Below are 26,906 nucleotides of genomic sequence, written 5' to 3'. Positions count from 1 at the left end.
TATGGCAAGAAGTAAAGGAAGCCAAGTGAAGGAGATTAGAAGGTCTGAAATTTGTTATTCTCTGCCACACGTGCAAATTTACTAAAGTGTTACAAGGCCGAAAAGTGCAGGATTGAGTTATGAGACCAAAAATTACATAAGGAAGAAAGGGGTTGAAACCCTAGGTGACATGATGTTTGACTTGATATTTGAAAGTTTGACTTCTTCATGGGAGGTTGGCTTGGTGGATGGAGGAAAGTCTTTGTCTTGGTCAAAAGGTCTAGGTTGTCTCATTTGATTTGATTCTAAAGAAGAGAACAAGAATTTCTAGGTTTTCCCCTAGGAGGGGTTTTCCATTGGCTGAGTGCCTACATCTTGTGCCCTCTTTGGTGTTTGTGATCTTCATTGTCTGGCATTTGTCTTGATGATAAGAACATAATAATTGGAAATAACTAATAAAAAATATCACAGGAAACTTGAAAGTGTCAAAGAAAGAGAAGTAAAATTTATAAAATCCCTAACTATGTTGCCCTAAGGATTTCTCAACAAAGCCTTCTTCCTGAAATTTCAGCTCCCTTCCTCCTTTTGTTCCCTAGAACAGAGCTCATGTGAAGATAGTTTCATGTGTACAAATGATGGAGGAAGGCTCCTTTATATAGTGATCAAATGAGGTCGAATGGGTGCATATTAAGGACCCAACCAACTTGAAATAACATGAGGCCGACTAGTAGATTTTGGAGGGAAAAATTCAAATTTTAAATTTCACAATTTCTTCAGATGACGAAAATGTCAACCATGGCTACAATTTTCAACAGTAACATTTTCATGGGATAAAAAGGGGACGATCAAAAAAAACATTATAAATGCCTCCGCTCCACATCTGTGCAATCACAGTTTTGTTCCAATGAAGATATGGTCTAAGGTGTAAAAGGAGGAAGGCCTTATTAAAATAAATAATATGCTTGCCTCCACATATGTGCCAACGAGGAATATGCCTCGTAAAGTTTTTGTGCCATAAAAATATAAGTGATACCTCCTTGTAAACCCCACCATAAACCAAAGTCATATGTATGATTTTTCAGCTAGGCTAACCAAGAACAAAATAATCATCCACCAATGATGTACCATAGCACCAAAAAGCATCTCACAAGCATCAAGTGAAACCACAAACTTCTAATCCCAAAGCTCCACCAACCAAAGATATGCAACAATGAAAAGAGAACTAGGTAATAAGACAATCCACCTCAAAAGTCACTTCTCATCCCATATGACTACCATCAAACCCTTGGGGGTAAGAAACAACATGCATGCAACACCATGATGAGCTAGAAGGCTCCATAGTCGAAATTTACACCAAAAGGGTGATCCATAAATCAACAGCCATGAGCATCATCTCCAAACAAAGAATTAAGTTGTGCATAACCCGAATCTACCATGACACCCTGTATGCTATCCTGCAAAATCCTGCCATGTGATGAAGATCTCAAAAATTACACACATGCCATGTGAGGGTGTAACAGGGCACAATACTTGAGGAGTTATACTTTCTACTACTTGACATTTTTGCATTTATGAACCTGTCACTTATTATATAAAAACAGATGGTAGGTGTATAACCAAACAAGTAATCTGTAATTATTCTTTCAGTGTTAACGAAAAGTTATGTGAATGCACCTACAAATCGCTCACTAGCTGGTTTTCTTTTGCAGAATTAGCATTTCTTAGATCTATACCACATCACTTGCTGGATTGATCTGAAATTAGCAGTGTTGATAATATAGCCGATATATTGGTGATATTTGAAAATATCGCGATATTTTCGGCAAAACAATATATCGCCAAGTCAATATTGCGATATTTTCCATTTTTAAAATATACCAATATTTTCAAAATATCGCGATATTTTGAAAATATCAGCTAGATATCGACTATGTTTAAAATTTTGAAAAAATTGATTTTTTATGTTTGCCGATATTTTCCGATATTTTGCCGATATTATCGCCGATATTGCTGATAAGATGTTTTCAGGAACCTCACCGATATTTTGCCAATACCGATATTTTCAACACTGGAAATTAGTAAATTATAATAAGCAGTTTCTAAACTGCTCATCTATAATCGAGGTTTTGATTTTTTTTAATTTGAAGTTTTTGTCTGTGCACAGTTCTCAACTACTCGGTATATGATCACGAGATGTATGCATTAGTGCAAGTTGTTAAGCAATGGCAGAATCATTTGCTCAATAAAGAAAAGATCGTGCATAGCAACCATAAACCTCCCCAGCTCTTCCAAACACTGAGCAAGATTGAGAATGTGCAACATATGAAAATGATATCATATTTGCAATAATACAACAATGTGATTAACTACAGCAAGTGAATCACCAAGAAGATCGCATATTTTCTATCAGCACTACCAGTAGAGGGATTGTTAACGTTTATGTAATTCCAATTTCCAATGGCTTGGATTCAGAAAATTCAAGGAAGCATATGCAGAGTCTCCAGACTTTGCCCAAATTCATTCGGTTCTGCACAACTAAGCGACACCACAAGCTAAGGAGCTCCATGAGAAACTAAGGTATCAAATTAATAGTTTATTTCTGGTGTAATTGAAATGCTACTTTAGAGATATTACCGAAATCAACTTAGGAGTACCGAGAAAACCTTCTGCATTCAGACTAGGACAACAAAATCCATGCCAGTGAGAAATAACCCAATGTTTTCTATGGGGGAACCAAAGTTTAACATTGATAAATATAATTCACTTGATGGGTCATTCTTTAGTCAACTTTGTCTTGTACTAAGATTTTAGAAAAGCACATTCTGAAGTCTTGCACCTTAGTAGTATTGGCCCGACTATTTTCTACTGATAATCAAAATCCATCCATATATTGACAAAAAAATTATCTAAAAGTGAGAAGTTAACAGAATTATCAATGCAATCAAGTAAATTGTACATGGTTGTGACAGACAACAAATCTTGCCTGAATTACACAACTAACGAGGTTTGATCTTTGCATTTCTGGAATACCCTCTTCAGACATTTCCTTTATGTAGAACTCTTCTGTGTATAGCCTGATTCAAGCAATGAAAAGGGAAAGTAATCAATATCAATAAGATTGATATTTAATTTAAGGATAATAAATAGTAAAGTATTCATATATTATACCATCATAAGTCTTTGCATTTGCTCAGAAAACGATCCTTAACCATCAAATACATTGTTGAGATGTTGTCATTGACGTCAAAGCAATGGGAGATTACAGAGAGGCTACAAAATCCAAGAGGACAGTGAAGGGGCGGTTTCACAGGAACAATGTTAGTGCTGTGGTGCCTATTGGAGGTCGTGCATTTGGGAGAGGGCATGGTCTCATCAGGACTGCAGACAGGCCCAAAGTTGAAGTGTTGAGAAATCTAGGGCAGAATAGATTAGGGTTTTATAAATTTGATTTCTCTTTATCCTTGACACTTTCTTGTGATATTAGATTACTGCATCATCATTATTATGTTGTTTTGTTCGTCAGCAAGACAAATGCCAATAAGAAGATCACAATACACACAAAAGAAGACCAGAGATAGGGTCCAAGCCAGGGCAAAACCCCACAAGGGTAAAACCCAGAAATTCTTCTTTATAGAACCAATTCAATGAAGACCTCCAAGACCTTGACCCAAGACCAACCAAAAGATAAGCCAGCCAAAACCTTCAACAAAATTTCTGCAACTTCAGATCTGATGAAACTCTAGCTTCCTCCAACAGACTCGCACGTGTGAGCTGTAGTGGTACCAAGAACAGAATTTCGCTCTTCCTTCCTTTCGCTGCTTCTTCAAGAAATTTCGCTTTTATTCATTTTACAGATCAACTCAGAAAAAATACTTGATGCTTGTGTGTATCTAATTAGGTCGAGCTCCTCTCTTTATATAGGCTTCTTGAGGGGTACATTAGGCCTCTTCTAGGTCGACTTGTAGGCTGGCTGACTTGTCCTTTTGGTGGCTTCTAGACTCATCTTTTACACAAAAATATTTTTCTTTTCTTGATACAAGAGCCCTCCAAGGGACTTTACATTATGACTTTGACCTTTGACTTGACACAATAAATCCTAAAGCACACAATGGGTGCTTGACCCACAATGGGCAAGTAACCCATTTCATAATAAAATAATTTTCTTTTTACAAATAAATATTTTCTTTTCCTTCTTTTGACAAGTACAAAGATTAAATGACATCATTACAATTATGAAGACCGGCACTAGTTACATTTTCAACATGAAGAACAGCCACCATCTAGAAGCAACTTTGTTCAGCTGTTGTTAAGGTCGAGGATGGTGAAATTGGTGAAGATATAAAGGAGAAAGATAAAGAAAAAGAGCAAAGAGCAGAAGAGAAAATTAATCCAATTCAAGGAAATAGGAGATGCTTGAATATACAAAGCATTCAAAGTGGCCCAAGGAGAGACAGAGGAAACCAGATGGAACAAGAAGTCCAACCAGCTGAGGATGTACCAAGGATTTTGTAAAATTCCAATTTGCAACTTTCCTAATTTTTCCGTAAAATTTCTGAGTTTTCAAAATCAGTTTCAGTGTTACGTTCCTTCAATCAGGTTAGTGTTCTCTGCTGTAGATGAATTTTATAAGTCTGTTCTATTCACACTGCTTTAATACTTCGATATGCAACAACAGTCTCCAAAATAAACTTATAAATTTAATAACAAGATTCAGAAATTCAATACAACTGATAATAGACAACGGCAGCTATAGGAAGGACATTTCTCATTTAAAGAAAATTGAATATACAGTGAGCAGACTTGAAAGATAGAACCAGGATTGTGGGGGAGCGCTCACCCCCCACTCCCCGCCTCGAACCGGCTCCCGGAACGTGCTCCGGGCGGGAGCACATCAAGAGCGACCCCAGGAGTGTGCTCCCTAAAAACAAATTCACTCCCTGCCAATTCAGCATTGATAGAGGGAGCTATTGAAGATTGGAAACAAAAAAATTTGAGTGGGCCAGCCTAATGTTCAAACCTATGGCCCTAGTGTTGATATGTAGTTCATGGTAATGCTAAAACTGGCATTCTCCTTTATCTTTCATTTTCATCCTTTTACGTAAATTTTTAACATTCCCACGAAATGACTTAGGATGTTTGAGAGTGGTTTCGACCTCAATGGATTTCATATGGAGAAAGTAAAATTTTAGAACTCACTCAAAATCCAGTAGACTGGTCATTTCTTCAGGACTTCAGGATTGGGAGGATTACAATGTTTCCATTGGATTTTTTCATGTACTAGGGTATGGAACTTGTATTTAATCAAAAGCACCAAGCCCTCTATGCACGGGAAACTCCCAATAATCAAGAGCGCCTAGGGTACTAGGGTATGGAACTTGTATTTAATCAAGAACACCAAGGCCATTCAACTATGCAGGAGACTCCCAATAAAGCACAAGACAAGAAATTAAAAATTTCTCGTGGCAAGAGGTAGGAAAGTGAAGAATTCTTCCTGCTCTACTCCAATCAACACTTTCGTTGTCATGGTAAAGAAGAAGGATGGCACTATGAGGATGTGCATTGAGCACCATGCATTGAATAAGAAGACCATCAAGAACAAGTACCCTATTCCGCGTATTGATGAGTTGATGGATGAGCCAAATGGTGCAGTCTATTTCTCTAGAATAGATCTTCGTTCAAGATATCATCAAACTCAAGTCCAAGAGCACAATGTGCACAAAACAGCTTTTGGCTGCCATTTTGGACATTTTGATTATTTAGTGATGCCCTTTGGCTTATCAAATCCTCCAGCTACTTTTCAGTCTTGCATGAACCATGTGTTCAACTCGCAGTGTCGGAAATTTGTGTTGGTTTTCTTTGATGGCATCTTAGTATATAGCAAGTTGTTGATTTTGGGTAGCATCGGATGTGCTCTAGCCACGAAATTTGGTGGAGAGGTTGGGGCACATGAGATCTCCAATACCCAGAAAGGGTTTGGGCAAATTCTAAATAGATAAGGAGATATTAAAATAATTAATATTTTTAATGGAGTCCCTAAGTCTAAACTTAGGGAAAATAAAATATTAATGTGTATTAATATGAATCTATGTTAGAATGGTCCAAAAGACATGGATCAAGTTGGACCTAATCTTAGCTGTTGATTAGGGACTTAATCTCAACCGTTAAGATGTCAACAGGAAAAGTATAAGAGGAGGCTTGAGGGTCACTTGGAAAATACACCAGAGTGATTAGTCATTCTATTCTCTAGAGCGGAGTTTGCTAAGAGAGATAGAATCAGTGATCGGGAGAGCAGCTGAGAGGCATTGAGTACAGAGAAACAAAGAAGACAAAGATTATGCAGGGAGAGCAATGCAGCAGCCAAGGAGGGTGACGCAGAGCCAGCAAGGGCTCACGCAGGGCCACGCAAAGGCAGCCAAGTGCTGCGCAGAGCACCAGAGGGGCCAATGCAGAGGCTCCCAGAGCTGACGCAGGGCCTCCTGGGGCTGACGCAGGGCCAGTGTGAGACAGAGAGGGGTTGATGCAGTTCAGTTTGGGCAGACGTTGGGGTTGCAGAGCAGTTTTGTGCTGAGGAGTTGCCAGAAGGTTTTTCCGGGGTTTCAGCTAGGAGATTTTTCTCAAACTGTGAGGTATAGCTGCTAAGGAAATTCTCTAATGGGTAGGCCAGTTTCGGCACCCAAATTGTACTTTGATATTACTTAATAAGAAAACCCTCAGATAGCTGCACCAGTTTTCCCGCATTGGGTTTTTCCGAGAACATTGGTCCAAAATTAATGGTGTCATGTGGTGTGTTTGTTCTTGTTTCTTTTAGTTGTTGATCTGTAATATGTTGAGCATGCACTAGTGTTTATTTTCAGTATTTACTTTGTAAACAACTTGTTAAGAAAAAATAACAAGTAGGTAGGAATAAATAAAAAAAAAATGCATGAAGGGTTTCTAACTAAGAAAAATTAGAAACTTCAACACAAGTCGTGCGAAGAGCATCTTCGACATCTTCATGAAGTGTTAAGTATATTGGCAGCTCGTTCCCTTTTTGCAAAAGACTCCAAGTGTGAGTTCGACATGACTAAGCTATTATAATTGGGATATGTCTTTGGGGGAGGTGGTGTGAAGCACATCAAGAGAAGATTCAAGCTATACATGATTGGCCGCCACCAAAGAATGTGTCACAACTGTGGGGCTTCATTTGGTCTGTGCGCATATTATAGACGATTTATGAAGGGATCTTCATTAATCGCTCCTCTGACAGATTTGACCAAGAAGGATGTTTTTGTTTGGACAGATGAGAATCAAGGAATTATGGATCATCTTAAGAAGGTAATGAGTACTTATCCTGTTTTGGCTTTACCAGATTTCTCTAAACCTTTTGAGCTTGAGTGTGATGCATCAAGTATTGGTATTGGGGTTGTTTTGATGCAAGACAAGCATCCCATTGCTTATGAAAGCCAAGAAATGAATGAATTTGAAAGGAGATTCTCCACATGTGATAAGAAGATGTTGGCCATCATGCAAGCACTACTCTGTAATGTCAAATCTGTAAACAAGCCTTCAAAACTAAAAAATTGTTTCACCTCTAACCCATACTATTGCCACAAAGAGGGCAAATAACCCGCAGAAATCAGTGTACTCGAACAGGTGAAAATTTCCTCTCTATAGGGGTATCCTATGCTATTAAAACAATGCAACCCTTGTACTAAGCTATAATGTAGTATATAGTTATACCGAAAACTTACATAACCAGACTGAAAAACGGGGTTATACAACATAAGAAATATTAGTCACAGGGCTAAGACAAACCTAAAATCACGAATTAATTTACTCAACAATTAGCATGCACATCCAGTAATTCATGAAAATCAAGCTTGCATTTTTGGGCATTGCCATAAAGCCCTATAAATTTTGAGGATCTAAAATGAAATTAGACATCTAATAGATAGATTCCCAATAAAATAGAAACAATCCACGTTCTTGCCTGTAACATTTTCCAGGCCGTACTCTACCAGCTCTTCCGGCCCTCTGCTGTGCAGAAGCTTTTGATATAGGTGCCACAACCAAGCTTTCAATATCTGTCATCTGTAAGTGCAGGAACATAAGATCCAATATGCATTGAGACTTCAATCGTAAGAGTTGACTTCATCGTTACCACTTTTTCACATTTTCATCACCCCTTCCTACCATTTTCCCTCCTGATATTAGGTATTAATTTTGGATCATCTTTTCTAGAGACTTACATCATTATTGCTTCTCATTTAGCATATAACATTTCACTCTGATTTCATTTGCAGAATAAAATATCTATGTTTAACTGAAAAAGAAATATGTTCAAGAATATGCAAGTCAACTATTGCATACAACACTTCAGACTATAACAGGCACCAACTGGCAACAAGTTGAAGCTACAAACAAAACACCATATCTATCTGCAGAATGTCTCCGTATTTTTGTATTTTTTGTAAATTTTGGACTGGAATGGCCCTAGGCGCACCCATGAATCGTACATGATCTTTTTGAAAGTTTCACTTGGGATTGGCAGATAAAGAGGCCTCAGGCACTCCCTTGGGACACTGTTCCTTGTGACTTTAAAAGCCCTACGACCATTTTTTGGTCATCTGACATTTATATAATTTTTGCTCTCTTATCAAACACGGAGATTGTAAAGTGCTACATGATTGCCAAATAAATAAAGCTACTTCTGAAACCTTAATATGACCAAAGAAAGCGGCAATATTTTAAATTGTGATGTTATTTTCTGGGCAACAAGCCAAAATTCTTTGTTTTATGCCTTGGATGTATAATGAAACAACTGTAAAAAGGCTTGAAAAGAAAAGTTATATTACCGGATTGTAAAACCGTTGTTTTGAAAAGCCACTATCAACAACATATACTACACCCTGCATTCACGTCAACAGTAACACTATGGATGAGCTTTAAGCTGGAAAAACAGGGCAATAATGCATTGCAAAAATATGGCACTAATATATCCCGCAAGATAGGTAATGTATAATGGAGCAAAAGTTTATGGTCTACCTCAAGAGTAACAGATGTCTCTGCAATATTTGTAGCGACAATCACCTTCCTCTTTCCTCTGGGTGCAGGCCCAAATACAAGCTCCTACAAAATATAGTAAATTGGATCATACTGTTTCCATGGACAAGTGCTTTTAGACTGTTAAACTGAGATCTTAGAACCAAATGTGTATTAAAATGTGCATTGCAATTCACATACCTGATCTGAACGTGGCAGTCCAGCATATAGAGGTAGAACAAACAACCCTGCAAGGAAATTCAATCCCTCATCAAATCTTTTGAAATGAAAATTCTTGGGATTTATAACAATAATTGAAGTTTTAAATATTCAACAGGGCATAGAAATTGAACATGTACTTCACCATGTCAATCCAAGATTCCTTCATGATCCTTCTTATTGAAAATTTCCCACATCTACAGTTTCAGAAATTCAAAATCTCCACATCAACATTGAGGTTACCTGGATCTATTACTGTGAACTTTCAACCTTAGGGCTCCATCTGAAATATAGTTTACAGCAGCAGGTACTTTATTTCTTTACAACCCAATTTGCAAGGCAGCCAAAGATTTTATCAGTACTATTGGGGTTAAGCAGGGATGCCCCATTCCCCACCTTGTTTGGGATCTATATAGATGATCTGGAGCCCTTCCTCCATGAGCACATACAGGACAATTATGAGTGCCTTCTCCACCAAGTTTTGATATCTATCTTTCTATTTGCTGACACCGTGGTTCTCTTAGCCTCATCTCTAGAGGGGTTGCAAAGACAAATCAGATGTTTTAGCCCTTTTTGTAACCTTTGTCAGTGTTAATTTTCCACTGCTCTATGCTATATCAATTACTTTAGCCCAATTCAATTCTTCAATAAACAATCTTGTCAATAACAATTAATTCTTCCAATAATCAACAGTAATTGAAAATAGAACAGTAAATGCAAAGACAACAAGAGACAATCAAGAGCATCAACAAGAGACACCAATTTGGTCAAAGATTAGGGAAAAACCCCACAAGGGGGAAAACCCTTTGAAATTCTTCTTCTATTAGATTCTTCAATGAGCCCAAATCCATAAACAAGAGTCAAAGTCAAAGTTTTGACTAGTTCAACAAATCAACCAACCAATATCCAAAATGCTAATGATGAAAAGACAAATGTTCTCATAATCTGCAATTCTGTCCAAGTCAACAGCAGTCAAAGTGTGCCCTAACCAGTTGACAAAGTCAATGGTCAACCCTTCAATCAGCTCAGTCAAATCAGAAATAAATGTAGCCTCAAGTGCTGGTCAAAGTCAGCCGAAAAAAGTCTTGAATATTCAGTCAAAAGAGACAAATTATACAAACAATCCCTGCAGTGAACCCTGAAGTCAATGCCAGTCAAACAGCCCAGGTCACCTCAGTTTTTGTGCCAGTCAACTTGGCCTCAAGAAATCGGAATTTTCTCAGTCAAAGCATGTCAAATGATGAAGTCAAACTCGGTCAAATGAGAAAAACTTCTGCGGTCAAAGTCTGCAATTTTTCCTGCAGTCAACCAAGTCAAACAGCTCCAAACTCCTCAGTTTTGTGCCAAAAGATGCAGCCTAGTGAGACAGAGATACCCCAGAAAAATCGAACCAAAATGATGCCAAATAACCCTTGGTCAATGCTGGTCAAAGTGCAGATTAGCTGAGATTTTCGGCCACCTGAAATTCGTCCTCCTTGCCCACACGTGTGAAAAAGAGCTGCCTCAGACTTGTATGAACCAATCAGATTGAGAAAGAGAAGATGAGATGATGTGATACGATGTCCAAATGAGCTTGAGGTCACTGATATTTATATGCGTTGGAGGAGGGGCAATTTGTCCTTAGGCCGACCTTGACAATTTGTGTACTTATGAGCTTGACTTCAAAAATACATTTTCCTTATCCAAATCCAGTGCTTCAAAGGTCAATTTTGGTCCTCATGGAAAGAGGAATCTAGTCCACTGATTGGAATTTGTCACTGAGCTGCAAAATTAACAGTCAGTTGAGGGTCAACCTATGTAAAATCAAGGTTAAGATATCCAACATGAGAAGAAAATCTTCTTTGAAGTTCATTTTGTTTTCAGAGGGGAGGAGATTGAAATAATCAGCACATACATGGGGGTGCAATTCTTAGGACCTTCTTTTAGCATGAGGCAATCAGAAGTCATCCAAAGTCTTTTTTGAAAACTTGCTCAATTATCAAGTAAGTTGATTTTTGAAGCAACAAAACTTATAGCTTGTTGACTTTAATGTAAAAATACACGAGGTATTTTGTAATAATAATTTATTATATATAAAAATGTACAAGTGATATTGAATGTTACAATGAGAACCTACATATATACCTAGGCCAGTGTCCTTTCGTGACCGGGCATGTCTTTTAAACATGCCTTTTCACTTAACTTAATGACTATTTAACATAATTATCATTTCATTATTTATAATTTATATTTATTTATGTGTATTTTATTTTATACAATTTATGTTCGTAACATTGCCCCTTCCTTCAAAAGCTTAGTCCTCGAAGCTATATTGCTGCCAATTGTCTTCATCTTGTGGTTATCACTTCAACATATGGATCCCGATGTCACTAGTACCTCACTTGTATAAATTGCCAATAATATTATTTTGGGTTTGTTTTTTTTTTTTTTTTCCTGTAAAAATTGAATTAATTAAATTAATTAATTTATGATTATATAATATAATTATTTAGAATCACGTTTTGATCGTTAACAAAATGTCAAAACCACATATCGAAGCACCAATTACGCAATGATCCATGTCTGAACCGACGCCAGAACTTGTTGACCTTTCGGAAACGATGCTTGACAACAGGAGGATGAAGCGAATAAAGTTCCTTCTTAAGATTAATTACTCCATAAGACTTGGCATATAAAGATCTCCATGAGGATACAAATATTATATATTAAATGTATGAATAAGAATGATACAATGAAAGTGAGAGGCTTGCTTATATACCAAGCAGGGGTCTCTTCATGGAGAGTCATGTCTCATTTAGACATGACTCTTCAACCTAATTACTAATTAACTAATCATTATTTATGATTATTATCATTTACATTATTTTGCATTATTCTCTATACATTTATTCATAACAGAAGAGTAGACACCAACGCTTTTTTTTAACGAGTATCAGTGTCGAAACAATGAGAAAGCTCGTAAATGTCCATTGTACTAGATCCTCCAAATCCATGAGATAGAGCGACAATGTATCAGGCTTTGGCTTGGTGGAGATATTTCCCTTGGGAATCCTGGGGATGAGAATTACTGTGACCATTCATGAAAACTACTCCCTTATACTCCCACTCGTTTAATTCATTGTCGAACAATTCTTCGAACACTTCTCCACACATTGCACAACAAGTTTGCTTTTCGTTTGCATGAACACGAGGAAGAGGAGCACTTGCCTCTACTTCTGTTGCTTCAAAATTACTAACAAAACAATTACAATTACTACCACTCTGGATCGACTCTCTAGATGGTGTAACTGACAGTTTCACCTTCTCTCTGGTGGAGTTTTGTTCATCGATCTCCCTGGTATTCCTAACCCATTCATCAGCATTCAGAAATCATTTTCGAGAACCAATGGTTTGCCTGCAATTGGCATTAATTTTAGACCTGGATTTATTCTTGGAAGCATGCCAGTGCCAATCTATGTGCTTGTTGTGCAGTGGCTGCGAATTGAACCTCAAACCGCAGACTATGCACTAGCAAGGGAAATCGATGTACAATGCGTTTATGACACGTTCGTTCCTCTTTCTGAGATCCTGTTGGACAAATTCAGTCTCGGCAGCGTAATTGGAATTGCAGTTCGGCAGGTGTGGGATTAGACCCCGCAACACCAGGGATGCGAGAATAATTGAAGCGTTGGTATTGGTAATGCGAGGAATATTCAAAGAATTCCAAGTTTCACATGGACATGCTCCCGCCACCATGGGTGGTGCAAAAGGAAAAGAAACAGAAAACAATCTGGCAAAGTTTTTGTGTGAAGGGGGAATTGATGGTCCTGTAGCTACTATTATGTCTTGAGTTTTTTGCAGGATGGTTGGGTGAATTCTGACTGGTCATTATCGTCGCCATTAATTGTCATTGGTTGCTTTGCTAGTTTGATGTGATATGTGTGTCGGGGAATGCGGACCCGGCTTTGACTTAGCTTTCGCTTTCGATTACGAATATTGTCGGACATTTTTATGAACCGTGTGTGCTTGGATTTTACAGTGATCGCCTCAATGTTGTCATCACTATCATAATTTTTATTATTATTGCGCAATACGGGAGAGGGCGCAGCAGGATGATGAACAAGGTCACTTGTGTTACCAAATTTTTTGTTCTCGTTGAGCCTTAATGTTGTTCGGTTACTTCTGGTGGGCTTCTGGTTATTATTACCATGGTTATTGGATAGTAAGTGGGAGGAAGGATTTGGAGGCTTAGTCGGACTTAAGTCATTGGTAATTATGTTTTCATTTCCATAATCACCATTATTATTGTTGTTCGGCAGTAAGAAAGGGGAAAGAATAGGAGGGTTGGGAGGACTCAAAGAATTATTGTGGTTTTTATCTTCATTCAGTGTTAATGTTGGTTTATTTATACAAACCATTGTTATTATGGAGCAGTAAGGAGGATGGAGTAGGAGGGTTTCTACTTTCATTTATTCTCAATTTTGTTGCACTTTTTCAGTTGTTGTTGTCATTGTTAACATTATCTATTACATCTTCATTTTCATTATCATCATTCTGATCAAAATCTTCTTCTTCTGCTTCACCTTGTTTCGTTTCTTTATTGTCGCTATCATCTTCCTTATTATCAATTTCCTTTATACGTGCTTTAACTTCTGCATATGATTCTTCCCATTTCTGAAATTTTTCTTGAATTTTACTAAACTGCTCAATGAATTCAGGACGTACATGTAATGGCATATTGTGCGGCGAACAACATTCAAAGACTCGCATGGTTATATTGTGCGGCGGATAATGTTCAAGGTCTCACATGGTTATATTGTTCGGCGGATATTGTCTCGTGTGGCTCCAATAACACTGAAGAAACAAAATTTATAGCTTGTTGACTTTGAAGTAAAAATACACAAGATGTATTTTGTAATAATAGTTTATTATGTATAAAAATGTACAAGTGATGTTGAATGTTACAATGAGGACCCGCATATATACCTAGGCAAGTGTCCTTTCATAACTGGGCATGTCTTTTAGACATGCCTTTTCACTTAACTTAATGACTATTTAACATAATCATCATTTCATTATTTATTATTTATATTTATTTATGTTTATTTTATTTTATACAATTTATATTCGTAACACTTTTCTGATGTAGCCTAAATCTAACTTAGGAAAAGCACATAATTATTATGTTGGCTATTGAGCTAAAAATACCAAGGAAAAGTAAATTATTACTTTAGTGAATATGTTTTAATCTCAACTGTTGATCTCAAGCATATTAGTATTTAATACTAGCCATCCATCACTTTGCAGATTAGGGTTAGGGATTTATTGTTGAATTTTATATAAGGTCAAAGTAAAAATTTTGAGGAGATTAACTCAAAATAGCTATTTTTGAGCTAATAAAAAATGGTATTTATGAGAAATTCAAAAATTCCTCAAAAATAAAGATTTTCGACAGTAGATATTAAAAAATGATCAAATATTTATCAATAGTCGAAATTATTTTGACAGTGATCAAGCCAACTAGCCGTTATTTTCCACTTGGAGGATTTATCTATAAATTAGAGGCCATTTGCTTCTCAACGGACCGAAAAATTTTGAAGAAGCTCTGATTCAAGCTCTGCTGTAATATTTTTTCTGGAAATAATAAAGAAGACTTTGGGGTTTATTCATGGTGTTGTTTCTCTTATGCTTATTGTGGTAATTTCTTAATCATGTTCTTAATGCTCTATTGAATTATATTTTATGAGTTATTTGTTCTTTAGCCATTGAGTGGATTAACTATTTGCGCAGGTATCTTGCATTAGTTATTGAGTTTAGACAGAAATTATAACTTGATTGATCTAGCAGATATCTCTAGATCTTGAGGGTTATGGTGTTTATCTAGACCCTATTGATCTAATAACTTGATCTTAAGTGTGTAGAGATATCAAGGATTCAGATCATGGGCATGAGGGGAAGTCTTCGATTGGCCCAGCCAACTCCCAAAACAAGAAAGCTTAAGAGCCCATTGTGTTAAATTTCAAGTCTTATCTGACGATTGGTTTTACAGAGCTCTGGGCCATTGCTTACCCATTAAAACTGTTTTACTCATCTACTTTAATCTATTGTCCATTTAAAGAATAGATCTGCTTAAAAGAGCCATAAGCCATTATGAATATTGTAAAATAATTTTTTGTGAATAATTTTATTTTCCAACCCTTGTGTGCAGCTGGGGTTTTGGAGTTTATTTTTTTATTTTTTGTATACTTAGGGTTTTGGGCTTTTAAATTTTATTTGTATGGGTGAATTTCAAAGCCAGATCTGAAGAATTATCAAGGGTTTCAAGGGTCAAGGGTTTCAGCCCTTGGGATTTTTTCTAGAAGGCTTCTAAAGGTGGATCTAGGCCTAGGAAGGCAAGATCCACCATCTATTCTAATCTGAAGCAATTTCTGAATTTTTTTTAGGGTTTTCAGCATATTTTGGACCCATAGGCCCAGCGTGGCCCCTACCAAGCCCTTTCGTGGCCTATCTCTCTCTTCTGCGTCAGCCTCTAAGGCCTGATTTGGCCTAGCCGCAGGCCTTTTCAGGGCTGCAGACCCATCTTCAGCCTTTTGCTGGCCCTCAAACCCTCAATGCAGGCCCTAAAGGCCTCTCCAAGCCCTCCACTTAGCTCTTGCTAGCCTGCCGCAGCCTTTTTTACCCTTGGCAGCCTCCTTTGCCTCTACCATCAAGCTTCCAGGGCCTCAGCTAGCCTGCTGCAGCGCCTTTTCCTCCTTATCTCTCCACCACAGCCTCACTCCTGCTCTTCCCTGCCTCAGCTGCCCCTTCATTCTTTGCCGTCAGCCATTAAGGGCTTCTCCTCCCCTCAACGCAGGCCCTAAAGGCCTTATCCCTGCCTGCCGTGAGCCTAATTTTTCCCTCTCCTCATAACTGTGGTAATCACATTACTTTCTAAGGTAATATTTCATTCATTTGGAAGTCAATTTTTGTGATAAATTGTTGTGGTTACAGGTGCCTTGGGCCTTGAAGGATTGGTCGACAAGTTTCTAGTCTCTTCTAGGCCTTGGGCCTCAAGGGTTTCCATCACCTAACCCTCTTTTACTCACTGTTTACCTACAGCAAGCTAATCATTCTCTAACAGTGAAAAAATATACCTTGAAACGACATAAAAAATTACTCACATATTGTTAAATGCATTGGCAAGTTACTTGGGTAAGTTAAGCATTATTCACTGGGCAAAGATCTATTGAATTTGATGACTGTTAAAATCTGCACAACAAGCATAATCAGGTCTGGTATATCAGTTTGCATAAGCATTTTCCACTGTTGTTTCTCTCTCTCAAACACACTAAATTCAAAGCAAAAGGAAACAATGATTTTAGGACTGTTTTGGCACTCATTAAACCTCTTTGCATCATAAGAAATTCACTGAGGTAGCAAATAATTTACTGCTGTCATAAGTTTACTTGGTAGGCATTGAATATCACTTTTATGCTCTAATAAGCTTGATTTCTCAAGAGATAAATCCAAGTCTGCTGCCCTCCTAAGTGATTCATTTGTGTCGTTTAGAATCTGAATTGCATTGTTAGCTTCAAGTGCTCTCATTTGCTCATAAGGTTGTTGGCATTGGATAATAAATACGTTGTTGAAAATTTGATACAATAGCCTTAGTATAGTCCTCTTGTCTTATTGCTAATACATAATCTTTCATTGGCACTTAGGCTCTAAGAAAATCTAATATCTAATTGTGTCATCATCTTGAGTGAATAAGCAATCATATGCTCTTTTACTTGCATCGTTGATTATATGTCATATTTTGGAAGTACCTAATTGAGGATTGAAGATATCATTAACATTGGCATATTGTGTTGAGGTATACTAAGAGCATCTACCAATTGCTTCTTTGGGGATAATTGTTGTTAATATATCATTTTTTAGATAATTGCTGAAAGTAGATAAATGTTCTTGTTTCCCTCCCTGACATTTGATTAAGGCATATTGTGGGTCTTGGCTAATTAGTAAACAACATTTGGCATCTAAAGTTTAACTTATGCAATTGTTGAAGAATATTGGCTAAGAATTTTTGCTGTCTCATTGTCTCTTTGGATATGTGTCATTTGCATCTCATATTGTATCTCTTGTTGGCACATTGGCATTTATTCTTATAGTTGAGATTGTCTCTTGAATATCACTAGCAAGTACTTGTCGATATAACCTGAGATTAACCATAACTAAAGTACTTAAAACATTAACAATCTCATCTTAAGAATTATTCACTAATTTCACCTTCATATCATTTTAAGCTAGCCTTGCATCTAAAAACTTACCTCCAAGCATAAGATTGGTTGATAGATTTCTACGACAACCCTTCTCATTTAGCTTGAGGGACCTTGGCAACTCTTTGGTGGTTAACATGGTACCTTGTTGAAAAGTTTAACTAGGTTCGGTCTTCATAATGACATGTGTAATTGTGATTTTATGTAATTGATGTAAAGAAGAAAATAAAATGATTTTGTAATGCTTGAATCACGGGTTTCATGATCAAGCAATTTTATTTTAGTTAAGGTTTGTGAGCCTTTAGGTTTTTTCATCAAGTCATAGAAGTTTACTGAGTCAATGTCATGAATGTAAGACCCTTCTTGGGCATGTTACATTTGTATATGAGTCAATGAAAGAGTCAAAGAGACCCTCCAAGACCAAGCTCAAGTATCTCCATCAAGTCGGCCTTAAATGAAATAATGGAACTACTCCAAAGGACATGTCAACTCACCCTCAAGATAAGTCGTCTTATTTGATGGACGAAACACTATAAAAAGGCATCTCGACTCTCAATTGAACATACAAGCAATTCGGTGAAGGTTGAAGAAGTGAGAGAAACTTAAGAAGGAAGCCTCGTCGTCAAGCGAAGAAGAAGGGAAGTTATTGAACCATTTCAGGTTTGTTCTAGGGCAATTTCTTGTCACATGTGCGAAGAAAGGAGGCAGCATCCACTGCAGAAGAAGCCAGGAAGTTTGCTAGAAGAGCCAATACCAGTAAGATCACTTGTGAAGTTGAATCAAAGGAGAAGTCATCAAGCCGAATCAAGGAGAAGTCATAAGAAAGTCTCCCCTCCAAGCAAAGTGGTAGCAAAGTCCAGAAGTTGGTCACACGTGCTACAACTAGGGTTTCAAAAGAAGTCGAGGGTTACAGGTCTAATCCTAGAAGCCGAGATCTAAAGGATAACCGAGAAGGAAGGAGAAGCAAGCAATTTGACTATTGAAGAAAAGGTTAAACTAAGAGGTTTTGTGACTTGGTCTTGGAGAGGTCAATAGATCAAGGGTTTTGGTATTGGTATTCGTCAATTGGAATCTCTATAAGAAGAAGAATCCGTTTGGATTTTTCCTCTCAAGTGGGAGAGGTTTTGGCCTTGCTTGATCGCCTATATTCTATGTCTTTTGTCCCTTTATTATTTATGCATTGATAGTTGTTTGATGAAGAAGAACATCATAATAATCTAAGTAAAGAGAAGATACTAATCTAAAGAAGTAAAAAGCATTCACAAGCAATTATCATTATAGAGAAATCACTTAATCTTGATGCCCTAGATTTCTCAACATGGTATCAGAGCTAAGGTGACAAAGTCAAGGAAGGGCATCTTATCAAGGGGCCCTCAAGGATCAAATCTAGAGAAAGAAATCAAAGCAAGTTGAAGGATATCAAAGTGAAGTCAAGATCTACAAAGAAGTATCAAAACCCTAGGTCAAGGAAGAAGTCTTGGGACCCTCCAAAGACCACTAAGACCCTACTCAGATTGAAGGGACTTATAAATCAAGGATGTTGTCATCATGTTCAGAAGTTCTAAGGCAGTGTCCTCTCGTTGAAGCAAGGACCTTACCATTATAGAAGGTCATCCCGGAAGCATCAAAAAGTCATCATTGATCATCATCAATAAGGGCATCTCCATCAAAGGATCTAAATTGATCTCCTTCTTTGTGAAGTCAAGAACCACTCTTGAAGAGACCTATCCTCATCAAGGAGAAGTTCTCTATCATCTATATTATCATCAAATTCAAGGAGGCAGCGAGTGGAAAAAGCATCTTCACAAGTAAGTATATTTACATTGAATCTGTCAAAATGTCTTTTTGCAAGGAAAGCAACAAATTGGTTGGGGCTTCAAACTATCTTGCTTGGAAGAAGACGACAGATCTAAATCTCATTGAAAATGGGGTCATGGATCATGTCAAAGGATCTATCACCAAACCAGCGAAAGAAGATGCTCAAGCACTTGCAAAGTTTATGTAAGAGGAAGTGAGGGCTCAAAGGATTCTCATAGAATCTATCAAGGATCCCCTCATTCCATATGTATCTAAACTAGACACCTCAAAAGAAATATATGAAAAATTGGTAGAGTTGTTTTTTGTAAGCATTGCAGGAGAAGTTATCTCTCTAAGGCAAGAACTCTACAAGCTAAGGATATCGAAAGAAGAAGGAATAGCCTCATACTTTATGAGGATATCTGAAATAAGGGATCAACTTCAAGACCTGGGAGAAGTAATGTCTGACAAGGAGATGACCATTGTAGTACTAAATGCACTACCAGAGGAGTGGGGTAACTTTACTTCAAGCATTTATGGGAAGAAAGAAGCTACTCCATTCCAAGATCTATGGTCACTATGCAAGATTGAAGAAACCAGGTTGAAGGCTAAAATTGATGTGGGAACCAATGAGAAAAATCAAGCATATGTTGCTATGGCAAAGAGAAGAGGAAAGTCTGGAAAATTTGGTTCTCAGAAAAAGAGAAGGAACATGGCTAAGATTCAATGCTATGGATGTCAAGAATATGGACATTACAAAAGAGATTGTCCTAAGCTCAAGAAGGACAATAATAAAAGAGGTAGAGAAGAAGCCCATATCATCGAAGAAGTGGAGGAAGCTGAAAAGAAGTCCAAGAAAGAGGAAGTAAGAGATCTCTTATGACTGAGATAGTCTTCCTTACCTAAGTTCTTTTCAAGTTCCTATTCTTAAGGCTTCTATTGTAGGATATGGCTATCATGATTCTCTAAGAAAAATGATGGAATGCATCATGGCATCATAAAAGCATTAAAAGCAAGAGCTCATGACATCATCATAGAGAAGCATGAAAGATAGTTGAAGACTATGACAGTCACCCATGGGAAGATATAGCTCTTGGAAACCTCATTAGAAACATAAGTGGTACCTATGGGAAAATCATCTAGCACAAAGCTCATCCTACTGTTGAATTTCCACGACCTTAGGTCTAGGTTAGAGTCTTCAAATCATTGATGCTACCAAACCAAGAATCTCAACCATAAACTGCTTTGCACAACGAAAATATAAAGTAGCAAATCACATATGCACAATATACACAAGTTTTAAACAAAATTGTACAATAATGTACAATTACCAATCTTCGTTATATTAAACCAAATCTAAATAATACAATAGTCTATGGTATACAAGATACAATGACAAACTTCGCCGCAGTTTTTATGGCATATCTCGTCCTACCGGTCCTTCACTCTCATTCTGCTCACTAGTGATACCTTAGTTCATCAAGGCATCTACACATCGAGACTCCAAGAGGGTTGCCTCCTATCACTGCTGCAAGTCACGTCTGCTATAATGAACACGGGCTCATCAAACTGCTCTCTATGTAGGCCTAATTCCCGAGCTCCAATCTGCCAATCTAGCAGTCACTTTCATCCATCAAAGTGTTGCACACAAGGCTACAATACTTCACCCAATCTTGAACCAACAACGTCCTTCTTGATTGTTGCTCTAGGGCTATTTTGGGTAGCCAATACGCTACCCTCCAACCAGCTCTATGACACCCAATCCACTCACTGTCAATTCTGCACCAAGTATGACACTTCACCAACTCGGAATGTCATACACATGGCGTCAACAGGCTGCAAAAACATCCGATCCAATCTAGTCAACAAACTTTGACCCAACACTTCTCTAATATTGTTGTTCACACCTTTGCTTCACTGTTGTAATACTGCACCACTGGGTATGGCACACCACGTTGCACTCAACTTCCATGCAACTCAACAAAACAGCCTCCAAAAACTGTGATTCACCCCAGAAGAGATCCTCCATGCATACGTTTCCTTATAGGGCTGCTATCCACCCTGAACGCAGCTCCTAAAGGCCTTCAATTGCTGGCTATGGCCTGCGGCCTAGCCCAGCAGTGGACTATAACTTCAATCCCCTCAAACAATGCCCCAATCTACCCTTTAAACAGCAGTCCCTTGCTCCTTTAGACTTCGGCCTTTCTGCCCTGCAAATAGCCCTTAACACGAATTTGGAACAGCCCTTAATCTTGCCTCAAATAGCCCTTAGACCTCCACACTGTCACCTGCAGCAAACAGAAAATCCCATGTTGTCCCTTCTAGGCTTCCTTGTTGCGGTTAGACCTCATTTTCTCCACCGAAATTTCAGAGCTCTTCTTTGAGATATATTGCCACTTCTTGGATGCCTAAATGACTCCAAATCCCCCTTAATTTATAGATATATAAGGGGCTCCAACGAAACTTGAAGAGACACAACTATTGAAGTCTTTTTACACCAAGCCTACATGACTTGGTAATCAATAATTACCTTGTCAACTTCAAAAATTCATTTGTCTCTAACGACGGATTCAGACGATTCTCGGTGCATTGAATCATATTGTCGAGCACTATCATCCTCTTCCATCACATGTCGTACCTCCATCATGGTTTTGGCCCAAATCACGATGGGTGCAAAACCCCACACTTGGTTTCCAAGCCCACAAGTTGCCCTTGTGGTGTTTTGCTCTCCAAACCCTAAACCCTAGGGCTTGGAGTACCTCCCAAGCTACACAAATCAACACATACTCAAGATCCTCTATTGGAATCTTCGTCAGAAGGTTCACCTATCAAAACGAAGCAAGGGTTTCAACAAGAATTCCAACTTGTGGAATTCATGGGATGATCGTATGATGACAAAAGAGGTGAAGCAGATCAAGGGATTGAAGTTTTTTCAATCAAGGAAGTTGTTGATTGAAGTCTAAGATGACCTAAAGGAAAAAGGGGTATGTATTCCTGTATTCAATATTATAGATTCATGTCATATGGTTGCAGGTAGCATGGATAAATGCTTTATCTCGACAGGCGAAATCAAAAGAAAGGATCTCCTCCTTTGAAAGGATGCAAGAAGGCATGGGTCACACATTGTCTGGATGAAATCAACATAATATGTCCTCATATGGAATATGAGGTGGTTGACAGTAATTGGAGGAACTTTGATTAAAAGTTCCTAGGAAGAAAAATGTGTGAAGAAAGAAAGGAAGAGATCATGAAATATGCAACTATGGAAAAGGCAATCAACATCCAAGGACTGAGAGATTTGACTAGGATATCTCCATGAAAGATATGAAGACTTTGATGAAGTCTGAAAAAGAAAGAGACCCTTGACAGTATATATCTTTTGGAGATGTGTCAATATGTATATAGGGTGTTGATGCAAACTAGAAGATGTCATGATGAAAGGCCATCATAATGGTAATTTTGATTTAATGTTCATTCCTTTATTTTTTTTGGATGATATCTGGAAGGGCTTATGCAGTGCTGCCAAGGGAAGATCTATGGATATCTTCCACCCATAATGTCCATGAAGTGGGATGAAAGATCCTTAAGGAATCATGGCATGAAGAAGGCAGCATGGCATGAAGGAAGCCAGATAGGAATTGATAGATCACTTTCTAACAAAAGGAATAATGACATGACTGACTCATGGATGAAAGTGATGGATGGTTTGTTCCCTACGAAGAAGTCCCTAAACATGAAGACTCCTGAGTAAAGAAGAGAAGTTCATGACATTGTGAGGAGGATTTCTTCAAGCAGCTAGTTGTCCCGTCATCTCCACCTAAGGAGTTGTTGTAGGTCCCTAATTAACAGGGAGCCTGGAAAAAAGTTTCTTACTTGGTAGAAACTTGTAAGCAAAATTCCTAAGCCAAGAAAGAGCTTAGGTACATTTCTTCTGTAGGAACGAGTACATTCCTTCATTCAAATAGGTATGTCCTCCCTAATTAAGAGGGGGAGATAGACACATCATTCTTGTCTTCACTTGGGAAGACATAATGGAGGATTGGGTAAACATTTGGCATTTGTTGCTCTTTGCGGATGAATTAGGGCATCCAAGATAAGAGTGTTGGGAAATCTAGGGCTCGAGCTTAAGTGATTTCTCATCTATTAGTAACTACTTGTGAATCTTTTTACTTTCTTAGATTAGGATCTTCCTTTACTTAGATTATTAGTGTTCTTTTTCATCAAACAGCTACCAATGCATAAACCATAAAGAGACAAGAGACACACAATATAGGCTATCAGCCAAGGCCAAAACCTCTCAATTAATTCTTCTTCTTATAGAGATTCCAATTGATGAATACCAAGACCAAGACCCTTGACCTGTTTGCCACTGGCCCACTCTAAGACCAAGACCAAGACACAAGTTCCCTTGATGAGATCCTTAGACAACGACAGTCAACCTTCCACTCCTTCCCTTTTCTCAACTCCTCTTCCACTTGCACCTCTTTCTGCTTCAAAACTGCAGGAGCCTGCAAAAACCCTAACCTCCTCAGTTCATATCTCCAAAAATTTTGCGAGAATCAGACTGAAATCTGGACACTAAGTTCTTCAAGATGTCATCTCAAATGGGTTTTCTATTTCAGCTTCTAAAGCTTTGTAGAAAAAAGTTATAGCAAAAATACCACGATGACCTATTTGAAGCAGCGAAACCCTAGAATCCAAACCTCTGATACCAAATGTTATGCAACTAGCTCACAAAATAGAAGAAGAGATAGATCAACGACTTCAAAATAAGCCTCTTTGAGGGGGCAACCTCCTTTACATTACACAAATGAACAATTTTTGGATGATACAAATGACAAGACCTCCTTTCTATATATAGGAGTCTAAGGAGTCACAATATAATCAGAACTGACATAACAATAATAATGTAAGGGCACAACAATAACAACAGTGGACTTTTATGGGGCACAATAATAACAATATGAGGACTACATGGGCACAACAATACAATAAAGGGGTTGCACAAATAACAATAAGGGGCTACACTACTAATCTAGGGACCTAACATACATATTCTAAAATAAATTATTTGAGTTAGAATAGAGTCAAAATGACCCTCCAAGACGGTAGACCTCGTCAAGTGCTATCAAACAAGTCGGCCTAATATCAAAGTGACTGAAAGCCTATATATAGGGCACTCGGCCTCATTCAAGAACACACTCACAACTCACTCAAGTTCGATCAAGGAAGAAGATAAGTGTGAGTAAGAGGACAATGAAAGGAAGAGAAGAAAGATCAAGTTTTCAGATCTGTTTTGGGCTAAATTCCTCCACACGTGCAAAGGTTAGGGCATCATCTTGCAGCAGACGTTACCAAATTGTAGTAACTCCAAGAGAGTCGAAGTTTTTGGGTCAAAGATCTCTCTAGCAAGCTGAATCATCAAGGAAGGCAAATCAAGTCAAGCGAAGAAGAAAGGAGGAAAAAATGTCCATTTTCAAGCCCTAGACTTTTTGCAGAAGAAGTTGAAATTGTAAGTCTGCGACAGCAAGTCGAAATTTTGAGCTAGGGCTGAAATCTAAAGTTGTGGAACAAGCTTGACCAGCATTGACTTGAAGGAAGTGAAGTTCATCAAGAAGAAGCATTGACATGGTCTTGGAAGGGTTTTGGGTCAAGGGTCTAGGTCTTGGAATTCGTCAATTGAAGATTCTATAAGAAGAAGAATTCTTGTGGGTTATCCTCTCAAATTAGAGAGGTTTGGCCTTGGTTGATCGCCTACATCTCATGTCTTTTGTCTTGTTGTTCTTTATGATTTGGTAGTTGTTTGATGAACAAAACACTAATAGTAAACAAGTTAAAGAAGAAGCTAATCTAATGAAGTAAAATTAAACAACATACAGTTATCAAAGCAAGAGAAATCATCCTATGTTGTTGCCCCTAGATTTCTCAACAATGGCCACAAAACATGTGTTTAGATATCTACATGGGAAGATCAACTATGGATATCCAAAGTTGGAGTGTGTCTCAATAACTACCCTCCAAAGTTGTTATCTAAATCTAGGGTCAATGTATGTTACCATGATATGCATTATCTTGAGTCTTAAGGAATTGCATTAGCTTTTTATAGGATGTTTTAATAAATAAAAAAAATTCCCGCAAAAATGGGAGTTTTTAATTAAATTTCATCTAACAAATAAAAAAGTAGTACTAGGAGTTTTCATATGCCATGTAGGTACTCTTTTGTCATACTCAGAATACCCATTTTACCTCAATCCCCCCTTTTGAGTGGAAAATATTGATTTTTCCTCGTGAAAATCAATTATTTACTGAAAAAGGTGAATAAATCAACTCCCTATTTTTTAGGAGACATGTTTTTCCTTGTCTCTAGCCTCACCAAGTTTGGACGAGTTGGAGGCCAAATTAGCTCATGACCTAGGCCAAGTTAAGAGGCTAAGTTGGGAGGTCAAATTAGGCCAAGTTAAAGTAGTGAAAGAGGTCAAGTTGTCTCACTGAGTGAAGACCAAGTTGGCTCACGAGTGAGTGTGAGTATGAGTTTAGTGGGCATGTGTGAGAGTTCACTCCTCTTGGACTGGCACTCCAATATAATGTTATCACAATTTGTTTTCATGTCAATTGAGGTAAACCTGTCACTGGAAAGAATAGATTCCATGTTTATAATAACCTAACCATGAAATCGAGCATGCCAGAAAGGGAATCAACATTCTTTGAAATAACAAAGACACTATTGGTGTGTAAATACTAATGCTAACATAATCATGAAATTATGCATGTCAAGATGGGCATTGGCATTCTTTGAATTACAGAGACATTAACGAGGTGTAAATACTAATGCTAACCTGATGAGCCATTTGTTTTATTTTGATCTTCTTCACTAATTAATTGAACCACCGCATCAACATCATCCTGACCCGTCAGAAAAACCAAAATGTCACCAGAAGGTTCCTGTAGCAACATGCATTCATTCCCACCAATTAAATATATAATGCAAACTTTATCATTTCTAAAATATTATGAAGAAAAATATCCACAAACAAATTTACAGTATTCTAGCATAAGAACAAACATAATCAATTTTTTTTCAATCATTAGAGATGCTTCACTTAGGGTGATGATAATTATATATTCTTATGTTATTCAAAAATGGCAAACAACGGTGCTTCACCTAGTGCAATAATAATCACCTACATGCATATGCACACATACATAAATAATATATACACATGTGAAAATCTTGCAAATTAGGCACAAATTGTCACAATAGAACCAGTGATTATTAGAAACAAATGTGCACTGGCACTCAAAGAGGAAAATCCCCATATTTATAGGAGGCAATGCTCATACAATAGGTGTCAAAGAATTCCAGACTAAATAGTAGGTCCATTGATATAGGACTAGCGATTGTTAAGTGTGTTGTCATCACATCTATCCAGTAATAACAAAATAGCACTTATTTTTGTATATTTTACGATTATTATCTTTATAAACTATTTAAGATATGTTGTGTTGATTTTTCATAGGCCTTCTAAACTGATAATTACTTCTAATGTTTTAGTCCTTTTCTTATTTGCATTCATCATTAAGCAATTATACAGAAGACAACAACAGTAGAAACATTTATGATAGTAGGATCATAAAGAGACAGCCAAACAAGAGACA

The 26,906-nt window shown here is 37.6% G+C and overlaps 1 protein-coding gene across 5 annotated transcripts in view; it reads right to left on the bottom strand.

Moving 5' to 3' along the window:
* Positions 1-26,906, bottom strand: part of LOC149162988 (RNA helicase family protein) — a 405,052-nt gene that overhangs the window by 225,224 nt on the left and 152,922 nt on the right. For all 5 annotated transcript variants that reach the window (XR_016261962.1, XM_089437477.1, XM_089437478.1 and 2 more), the window contains exons 10-15: positions 26,087-26,192; positions 9,202-9,248; positions 9,004-9,087; positions 8,814-8,867; positions 7,949-8,049; positions 2,963-3,053 (exon numbers count right to left, since the gene is read on the bottom strand). Coding sequence is in view for 4 of the 5 variants with exons in the window: in XM_089437477.1 (XP_089293603.1) it covers positions 2,963-3,053; positions 7,949-8,049; positions 8,814-8,867; positions 9,004-9,087; positions 9,202-9,248; positions 26,087-26,192 (483 nt within the window). In the remaining variant the exon portion in view is untranslated. The remainder of the gene's footprint in view (positions 1-2,962; positions 3,054-7,948; positions 8,050-8,813; positions 8,868-9,003; positions 9,088-9,201; positions 9,249-26,086; positions 26,193-26,906) is intronic.

This window comes from Pinus tabuliformis, chromosome 5_2, assembly GCF_031772625.1.
Source record: "Pinus tabuliformis cultivar Carrire ecotype Pingquan chromosome 5_2, CPIR1, whole genome shotgun sequence".
Taxonomy (NCBI): Eukaryota; Viridiplantae; Streptophyta; class Pinopsida; order Pinales; family Pinaceae; genus Pinus; species Pinus tabuliformis.
This window is presented reverse-complemented; position numbering and strand designations above follow the sequence as displayed.